This window comes from Rhagoletis pomonella, unplaced genomic scaffold (genome assembly GCF_013731165.1).
Source record: "Rhagoletis pomonella isolate Grant_MI unplaced genomic scaffold, Rhpom_1.0 Rhpom_scaffold_00006, whole genome shotgun sequence".
NCBI lineage: Eukaryota > Metazoa > Arthropoda > Insecta > Diptera > Tephritidae > Rhagoletis > Rhagoletis pomonella.
The window spans coordinates 67,668,237-67,679,121 of record NW_023458560.1 but is presented as its reverse complement, the minus strand read 5'-3'; the positions used below and the strand labels follow the sequence as shown (position 1 = coordinate 67,679,121).

General features: G+C 35.4%; 1 protein-coding gene across 1 annotated transcript in view; it reads right to left on the bottom strand.

Annotated features, from left to right (window-relative positions):
* Positions 1-2,300: 2,300 nt before the first annotated feature.
* LOC118742062 (dual specificity protein kinase shkD-like) overlaps positions 2,301-10,885 on the bottom strand; it is a 32,608-nt gene continuing 24,023 nt past the window's right edge. Inside the window, exons 2-3 of the mRNA XM_036474030.1 lie at positions 2,594-2,771; positions 2,301-2,417 (exon numbers count right to left, since the gene is read on the bottom strand). Coding sequence (XP_036329923.1) covers positions 2,301-2,417; positions 2,594-2,771 — 295 coding nt within the window. The remainder of the gene's footprint in view (positions 2,418-2,593; positions 2,772-10,885) is intronic.

The following is a 10,885-nucleotide window of genomic DNA, read 5'->3' as shown; positions in this document are numbered from 1 at the left end:
TGATGCTGTTTTTTAGCCAAAGGCTACTCATACGCTCTGGTGGTCTTTTTGTTTAGAAGAGTTGTAATGTGAAAGTTCTTTTGCTTATTTAGTTTACAGCCGACCCTATCAGGAGAATACATATATATCGCCACACATGGTAAAAGCAAAAAAAATATAAATATAATGTACGTTATATTGTTTAGCACTACTTTTAAATACTTCTCACCATTTCTTACATTTTTACTACAGTAAGTGTAGTAGCTGCATTATTTTTCAAATGCTTGAAGTCCACTGCGTACAAATGTGTGTATGTATATATTCCAATAACACGTTAACATTTGTCTTGTCCTAAATACATACATCCGCCAAGAGGCTAAGGACGAGATTCTTGGTCATGCTGGAAGCTGTGAGAGGAGGTTGTTCCACATATGAAAATATTTAGGAGTTGAATAATTTTCGAATTCTCGGTGAATTGATTTTGCATGCAAAGGTTCTACATATAATTATTTTCCTATAGATTTACTGCAGTAAAAGTGACAAAAATAATATTTTTAACATCAGCTGACACTTCGATGGTCAATTTCAGCGGGTTTACTTACATATACAGATATTTTTTCACTAATGAACACACATGGCGACAAACCGCTAAAATTGAATTTAAATTTTTAAACATGTAGCAACCCTATTCAAAAACCTAAATAAATATTAGAAATTTTTCGTCTATATCCTTCCAGCTGTTCTGAGTGAATAGATGTTTCACAAACTTAATAAAAATTATTTAGAAAGTTAATAAATTATTAATAATTACAATATAGCTTTCAATCGAAAGGCTTTATTTTTCATCTTTCAGCACCCACGTTCCAAGCGATAGAGAACTGGCAGGGGTGTAATATCTAGAATCGGAGTCCTGTAACCATATTTACGGACATAGCAATGCTGAATGGTAAGGCTGGTGGAGGGGTTTTCGCGAAGAACTCCGCATCAAGCTGAAATTCAGACTATCGGATCACTTTAGCGTTTTCCACGCAGAGGTAGCCGAAATGCAGGAGGCTTCATATTGGTTGCTCTCTAGCGTAAATAATACCTTTTAAGTAGGTGAATATCATCTATTCCGACAGCCAAGCAGCTTTAAAGGCCCTTGGCTCCTAGTAGGTTCATTAGAAAACGGTAAGAGATTGTTTGACTTCATAGCGAAATTGCGTGTATCTGCATGGCCGATGAGTGATAGATGGACGTTAAGTCAGCTTAGCGTGCACTAGGAGAATATCTTGGAATTCAAGGTGTATAAATCCTTTTGGCCACGAAGTTGCTCGGGAAGCTCTTGAGTCTAAGCATGTTACATCTCTCGCTACTGGTGGGAGTGCTAACTGGTGGACAATTTTTTAATTTTTTTTTTTTTAGTTCTGTAAACTCTTGTTATCGTCGACAATAACGCAAGGCGGTCCCCAGTGTTTTCTATTATAAAAACCTTGCAGTCCTTATGTCCCACCCACCCTAAATTATATATCGTTGCAAAGCTAAGAAAGTTCACTATCGAAATAAGCAATAACAATATTTAATTGCAAATTTTTTTGTAAAAAAAAAATATAGTTTGCACCAAGAAAACAAAAAAAGTTCTAAGAGGTGACCAATTTTGGATTCTCAATAATAAATCCGACATGAGATAAAATTGTAAGAGAACTTGCAATTCTAAGATCGAGAAAAAAATATGAATATTTAAATTCATATAAATCGACAAAAACCTCTGAAGGAAAGAGTCCATTTACAATAGCAACATTGCAGTACCTAAAATTGTTTACCTGTTTTACTAGGCGAATTTCGCCCCATATGTATATGTTTTGCTGCTTTTTAATTAAAAAAATGTCTCACAGCTCTAATAAATTTCAATGTACTTATGTTCAGATACACATATGTATGTATGCGCACGTGAATACAAGTGATTTCTTTTTTATTGAATTTTACTAGAAGCTGCATTTTAAGCTCCCCCACAAATGTTTTTATTGCTCACGCTACCCACTAGACTGTTTTTATTTTCCACATTCGCTGTTATTATTCGCTATTTTTATATTTCCTTTTACACATTGTATTTGCTCTTTGGCTTTGCGGTGTCCTTTGCTCCTAATACATATAAACAATAAAGTGCACTTTGTACTGTAAACAGCAGCACAAACGAGTCCATGTAGAATCACAGGCACACATAGGGCTGTATCCAAGTAAGAATACTTATACAAACTACTGTTTTTTTTTTGGTGAGACACATTCCCATTTGCAGAGATCTAAACAATAGCATAACAAATGCGAGTACCTTAAAAATAGCACTACATAGAATAGAGTTTCCGAGACTCCGACGTTTCCGTGTGTTGCATTGTGCCGGCAAATGCTAACCAAACGGAAAACGTCGTTGCACTTGTTGTTGCTACAACCCTCATGTACACCTGTATGACAATACAAGAGCATGGTGAATGTGGAAAAAGGGACAGTTGTACTCGAGTAGAAGTAGTATTTGTTTTGTGCGCTTTAGTCGCTTAACAGAACTTAACATATAAGTGCATAGGTATGTGCATAAAAATTTAAGTACATATCATTGAAGAAGAATAGAAGCAACACTCACACAGCGTGCATTGCCATTCCACTTACCAGTAAAACCATCCGGGCACGTACAGTTGTAATAGGCGACGCCATCTATGCAAGTACCACCATTTTGGCAGGGCCCCGACCAGCATTCATCCCAATTTGTTTGGCACTGAATTCCCGTGTAGCCATCGATGCAGTAGCACGAATACGAGCTGCTGAATGGTTAAAGGGAGAGAAAGCAGAGAGGAAAAGATATGAAATTGAAACAAGACCACAAAAGCGCAGAGATTAGTTGGCGTGAGAAAGTGTGTGGAGGTAGAACAAAAAAAAAAAAACAAAAAAAACTAGTGTACATTTATAGTTATAGACCTGGACAAACAGTGGGAAGGTATGCACATATGTAAGTAGCAAAAAAAGGGTATGCGTGGAGCACTTTAATTTGTACGTATGTATGTATATGAGCTTATGTGCAGTTAGGTATAAAATAATGGCAGTGTTCTTGTATGATAAGTAAATTTAAAGATAAATGTTTTACTTTTAGGAAGGGCACATTTTTTCGTTGTTTGTTATACAAATTTTAATATGAGCATTAGCGAATCCTTAAAATCTCGATTCCTAAATAAAAATAATTATGTAGATAACGATATTGTCAGGGCTTGGACTCTGCAATGAAATTGTGGACACGAAAAGTAAATTGAAAGCGAGACTGAGGTTTCGTCATTTTCAGCAACCTCTCATTAGAAATGTGATACTTTCTGTGTTTTGCAAGAAATACTACTCGTTACTATATAGTTATTTCTACTGTTATGTTCGGCATTGAACCAAACCCAGTCACACACTGGGGATCCTCGCGCATAAGTGCGCCTCAATGAGGATTGGTATGAAGACAGCCGCCATAGCTTAATCCAATCTAAGCTCTTTTTATTGAGCCCACTTTTAGTTTTTAACCCACTTCCAAAAAAGGAGGAGATTATCAGTTCGTCGGAATACTTTTTTTTTATGTATCTTACCGCTTCGATAATTCTTTTTGCATCGCAAAGGTAGTATCTCAGAGGTGGTCTCATACTAATCTGGTTTAGATCCGATCATTGTATCATGATATATATATATATATATATATATATATATATATTCTTTATATGAGAATTGAAGTCGGGGTTTTTTTTTGCTAAAAATTACTTGTTTCAACGCAACTGTATCTACGCTTGCATTAGTTTGTAGTGACTAATGTTTTTTGTTTTGCACTGAAAACAAAATCTGCGTAAATATAACGAAAACTTGCGTAAATCTTACGAAATTTTTCGTCATTTTGAGCCACGAAAGTTTTCGTTGATTGTACAAAACCGTTTTCGTACATACTACGAAAATATGGGGCATTAGATCTATAGTACATTTTACGAATGTATTCGTACTAAAGAATTTCGTACTATTTCTTAGTTTTTTTACGAAATTTTTGTAAAATGCACAGAAATAATTCGTATATGTAAAGAAATTATTTTCGTAAAATCTGCGCTTGTTTCGTAGAATGTGCGATTGCTTTCATTCTCCACACTGTAAAAAACATATTACGAATTATAACACAACACTTTTATTTCGTTATTTATCGTTAAATTTAAGCGCTTTTGTTTAATATATATGTAATAATAAAAGCAATCGTACGTTCTACGAAAGAAGAAGAAGAATTTTATGACTACACTGTAGTTTAGAATTAATAAAAAATTATATTATATATATATTAAATATTTTACCTATAATAAAACTTAATGGCCTTATTCATAAAAAATAAAATAGATTTATAGACCTCTATAAAGTGACATTTTCATACAAATTTTCGATTTGTAAAGCAGTTAAAGTCTTCATTATTTTTTATGAATTTGAGTGTTTGTCTTTTATTTATATGCATACGGATAGGTACTATACTACATATTTTTTTATTGCTTAGGCTTCATTCAAGAAAGTATATTGATGCAAAGTGTTATACTATGAGACTCAACAAAACTAAATATAATAAGATATAAAATATGAAAGAATATAAAAAACACTGGTTTTACTTTCTTAAATATTATAATATTTTTATGTAGAGGCACTTGACAGATTCGCAGCTTCATCGATGTCGGTTTCCTTGACGACTATAAATTAAAGGAAAATTATAAGGCATCTGAAAAGCAAGTTTCAGTGAAAAGTCATACATGTACTTACTTTTAATTTCGTTAAGTAGTGCTCCTGGCATAGTCTGATAGGTAACTGATGAAATTGCCTATTTATCAAGTCCCACATTTCAGCGCAAGACGGCAGCGTAGGCGATGTTAAAAACAGTGTATGCTTAAACAAGTAAGAAAGTCTAAGTTCGGGCGGAGCCGAACATTAAATACCCGGCGCAGGTACCGCTACATGGTAAGCGTATCAATTTTGAGTAAATTAGCGTCCTTAAATTTCGAAATATTGCAGTTTCAAGCATTTCTGAAATTTGCCGTTATATGAAAAGTGGTCGTAATTTGAATCTGATTCCAATAATTTTCAACGTTTTGCTTCTATGTGGCAAGCACAATAATCACACCGAGTTTGGTACAAATTGGTAGAACGGTTACCGAGATATATATATGTGATCATAAGTGGGCGGGCCCATTTTCCAAAATTTTTTCATAAACGTCTTTCTTGGCAAAGAATTGTTGCAAGCATAAATTTTGAGTAAATTAGCTTTAATATTTGTTGATTTATCGAAGAATTCGTATTTCTCCAAATTACCGTTATATGAGAGGTAGGCGTGGTTATTGTCCGATTTTAAAGAGTTTTGGCCATTTGGTATGCTGTAGCAAGACTAACAACTGTGCCAAGTTTGGAAGAAATTGGAACAGCGGTTACCAAGATATACACATGTATCCATAAGTGGGCGTGGCTACGCCCATTTTCCAAAAATGTACAATATTCTTATTTTTCGTCTAAAAGTTATTGCAAATATCAATTTTGAGTGAATAATCTTCAGTAGTTACTAAAATATCGCAGTTTTCGTATTTCTGAAAATTACCGTTATATGGGAGGTAGGCGTGGTTATTGCCCGATTTTGCCCATTTTCAATACCATCCGTCCTACGCCCGAAAGAAGTACACGCACCAAGTTTCGTTAAGATATCTTAATTTTTACTCGAGTTATCGTGTGCACAGACGGACGGACAGACGGACGGACGGACGGACGGACGGACGGACGGACAGACAGTCACCGCTTAATCGATTTCTCTTTTCATTCTGATCATTTATGTATACATTTGTCTATATCTATCTCGATTCGTTTTGCCTGTTACAAACAACCGTTATGTGAACAAAGTTATAATACCCTTGTGCACAAGTGCGCTCGGGTATAAAAAAGCAGAGTATATCCACAGCTTTAATATTTAATTTTGTATTGTTTTTTTTTATCCAGCAAATCCCTTTTTAAGACGTTTTAAATTATATTATACGTCTCACAGCAGACAACAAGTAATTCCGCAATGACACGCGATACATAAAAATACGATGAAATATTAAATTGCCGGTAATTGAGTATATTAACATTACATTATTATATATTTTACAAATGTCTATTTATATATTTATTATTTTGCCTCACCTTTTCACTTTTTTTCTCTAAGCGCTCCGTTTCTTTCTTTTACCCGAATTTCACATTTCGTTCTCTTATTTCCAGTTTCGATTTCCACTTAGTCATTGCATTCCAATTCAATTTGATTTCTTGTACGGAGTTCCTTTGCATTTTAACTCTTTTCTTCCGTGCTTATTTTCTCCCTCCAATCCCCTAATCCCCTAATCCCCTTTGCACACCAGCTGCCAAGTTACCACTAAGTAGGTAGTTTATAAAAAGTATAGTAAATCAGCAGTTTGTTAAGCTGCCAGCTGTTTGACTCAATGTACCGCTTTACAGCTTTTGCCATATCATCGTTGCACAAGCCAACATCAGCTATTTCTGCGATTGCCTTTATCATCGCAATTTCCGGCAGGTTAACCATAGCATTACTAAGTTATGGGTAATGCGTGTGAATGAGTGTTGTAAGTTGTTTTTTGTTTTTTTGTTGTAGTACATATCCTTGCCGGGTCAACATTTGGCACCAACTTAACGCTGACTGAATGGGGCAGCAGCTGCTAACCTTTTTCCTATTTTATTACAACGCTTTTATCAACTTGCAATGTTGTGTTCCAGAAACTTTCAATGTTGTGGATCCAGAAACTTTCAATGTTGTGTTCCGACACCAAAGCAAAGCTTTGAAAAGCTCCTATAAAAAAGCATAGTGAATAGGGCGAGGTAGATGACATCTAGATGTCGCCCTATGTACTACGTTTGCTACACCGGAAATAGACGACACGCCATTTCTTTAAATAAAATTAATTGGTGCTCGTTTGTATGTACATACATATGTAAATGCATGTGACTATTGTCAACTAAATCGAATGCTTTGTAAGTGAAGTGACTTGTGGACCACTTGAGGTATAGGTGGACCAGTTGGTAAACACTTTGGGACCAGTTGGTAACTAGTTCGTGGGACCAGTTGGTAACCAGTCGGGGACCAGTCCGGGAACCATTTGGGAACCAGTTTGGGACTAGGCCGAAACTACTTACCTTCGGTCCAGTTGGGGACCAGTTGGTATTTTTAAGCTCCTGTGGCCGTTTTAAGGGTAATTCTTGGGCTCCTGCACTGCCGCTCGGGGTTTCTGCCTTCTACGGTGGTAATTTTGGGCCGGGTTGCCTGTTTTGGCGGATTGTTGTGTTGTGTGCCGCGTATTACGTGTACCGGGTACCACTTTCTCGAGCGAATTGCTCTGGGGAACCTGTTGTGTGAGTTGCTGGCTTTTTGGCTAGACTTTGAGGAAGGTTTATACACGCATATCGGCGGTTGTTTTGGCTCGCGAGTGTGTTGGTGTAGGTACTACATCGGTCGATCCATATCCCGATACGGGGACACTGTTCTGACCGGCGGGATTGTTTTTGGGTGACCTTTCCAGGGGCTGCCTGGGGTGTGTTCTCCACCCAGCGGTTTTTAACCGCCTTGACCGCTCGTTGAGTCGCCGGCGTTATAGCGCGGGCTCTACTTTGAGTCCTACCGAAACCGGGGCTCCATTTTACAACGCTTTTATCAACTTGCATCAACTTGGATCCAGAAAATTTCAATGTTGTGTGTTCGAACCAAAGCAAAGCTTTGAAAAGTTCCTATAAAAAAGCATAGTGCATAGGGCGACAGCTGTAGTGAATAGGGCGAGGTAGATGACATCTAGATGTCGCCCTATGTACTACGTTTGCTACAGCGGAAATAGACGACACGCCATTTCTTTAAATAAAATTAATTGGTGCTCGTTTGTATGTACATACATATGTAAATGCATGTGTGTGCACCTTTCTATTAATATCGTTGAATTATTTTAATATCTATTGCAAAATTTTTTTCAGACAGGACTAAAAAGTAGAAAATAAATAATATAAAAAAAACTTTTTAATATACAACGCTTTTATAAATGGACTAAAAAGTAGAAAATAATACTTCTCAGTCCCATAGAATTTGTTTTGATAACTTTTGATTTTGAAATTTTAGCAAAAGTCATTATAAACAATCTATGAAATTGAAAATGAAAAGCGTGGGGCGCATGTAATACACTGGAATTGATATGAAAAGTAATATATGAATGTATGTATGTGGGTATATGAATAACGACCGCTTAAAATCGATTTCAAAGTTCTACTTTCGCTGTAGAAATTTTAGGTCTACGTTATGTAGTTTGACTATTGTCAATTAAATCGAATGCTTTGTATTGCATGCGCTCCACGTTTTTCATTTTCAATTTCATAGATTGTTTATAATGACTTTTGCTAAAATTTCAAAATCAAAAGTTATCAAAACAAATTCTATGGGTCTGAGAAGTATTATTTTCTACTTTTTAGTCCATTTATAAAAGCGTTGTATATTAAAAAGTTTTTTTTATATTATTTTTTTGTTACCATTTTGTTTTTACCTTCTAATATTCTTTTTCTTTCCAATTCCTTTTAATATCCTTTTGCATTTCTTCTCTACCCTAACTTTTTTGTTTAACTTTTCTCCTAAACTTATGGTTTTAGGTAACTCTCTCACTTGCCATACTTACAACTACTGCTACAGACATATGTTGCAAGCATTAGCAGCGCAAAATAGGTAGCTTGGGAAAATTTAATCGTTTTGCCTTTTTTACTTTTTGATGTCTTTAGCCTTTTTTAACTTTTGGAAAGAACTAGGTTTTGTAACTCCGTAAGGTGATTATGGGAATTTTCCTCTAATGACTATTGTAAGGAAGTACTCAATGTTCTTGAATTCCAATATCCATGGGAGAGAAGATAGGTCTACTCCTTGTGGGTTGCCTCTGCCAACAAATCTGTTCGTTGTTGTACCTAGATCTACCTGCACTACCCTTCCCTGTAGCATTTGGTCTACAAACATCATCAGTCGCCAGTCAAGGCGTTCAGATCAGTAAGCGTTGCCATAGTTCGGTCTTTTAAGACCTATGTAGTTATGTCAAAATTTAGCGATAAATTTGTGTTTGGAACTGTATTGTTAAGGCCTTTTTCATGTTACTTTAGAGGGGTATACAGCGCGCTGTAAATGAAATTATGAGTTAAAGCGCCAACATTGAAGCTAACATTTTCAGCAGGTGGAAACCCTACACATTTTTTAATACATCATATGCATAGCTTTAGTACGATTTAATCAAGTTCAACCCTTTTCGAAATATTCGTCAGCTAACCCCTTCTTAGGCCGTATTTTAAGCTGAATTTGACTTTACAAAACATCTCGATTTATACACACATTGTAATAATTCATTTAACTTTGAGTTTTATTTTTTAATAGGTGGCAACTCTATTCCAAAAAGTAAAACGTTATGTACATTTACAGACCAAGCCCTTAACTTTGATACAGAATTTTTTAACGTGCAGATCTGATAACTTGGACAAAAAATTCCTTCGCATATTATATACAGTGCCGAACAAAAGTATTGGCACAGAGAATTGTTCAAAATATATTACAAGCTTTTTATTCTTATTTCTTTTTGGTAATTTTTTTATTAAAATATATTTCATACTACACCAAAAAATATAAAAATTATATCAAATTTAGGAAAAATTCAATAAATACGGATACTAACTTGCAACTTTCAGATTTTTTAGAAAAATTCCAGCTATGCAGTTTTATAGCCTATTTAATCTTGGTATAAAAAAAACAAGTTTGATGTTGTTCAAGAATTGCATGGATTTTCGGTCAACTTTTTAAGGACAGTGTTATTATTTTCTTCCATATAAAAAAAAAAATAAAAACTTGTCGGACATACTTTGCATGGAAGAAACTCCGTAAAAAATTTCCAAAAAATAACATGATTTTTTTACAACTTCAAACTTATACTTTGTAATATTTTGTAATGGGCTTTTAAACTGCATGCCGTTATGGAAAATCTCATTAAAAATTAATATACTCGCACTTTGTAGGATTATTATATTTATGTATGTTTATGTATGTATATAGTATGTATCTAATATATATATATAAAAAATATTAATTTTATCGAAATGTTTTTTCTTTTCAGGTAGTGCAGTAACCTAATAAAATCTTTTCGTTTCCAAATGAAGGTGATCATCAAGTTTAAGGAAGAAATCTTTAAAGGTAAGAAGAGTGAAAATCTCTATTTGAATTTTAAGAGCGCAATGTGTTTTAGTGCTTGATAGCAATGAAATGCCCATATTTGGAATGAAGTAATTGTGTAGTAAATAATCGAGAGTTAATATCGAATACGAACATTCAAAACAATCTGAAATTGATGAGTACCAAAGACTAGGACTCTGTGGAGCATCACACTTCCGACAACTCTAGCAGGATGCTGTGGCCATAGGACCGACACAATAGAAAGATTAGGGTCGTTGTCGTCCCCTTATGGCATTATAATAATAATAGATTGGCGCTTACGTATATGTTACTGTTTGGCCGAGCTTCTCCTCCGATTTGTGGCGTGCGCCTTGGTGTTGTCACACAAACAGGAGGGACCTACAGTTTTACGCCGACTCCGAACGGCGATTGTATTTTTATGAGAAGCTGTTTTTCATGGCAGAAATACACTCGGAGGTTTGCCATTACCTGCCGAGGGACGACCGCTGTTAAGAAAAAACCTTTTTCTATACTTTTTTTTGCGATGTTGCTTGGACCAGGGCTTGAACCGAGGTGCTGTGGAGTGGAAGCGCGCACTGCTTACCACTACACCACAGCGGCCGCGAATTCGCAAAAACCAGAAAATAAAGTAAGAAAAATCCATGTGTATAAAGTTAGCGAAACAAC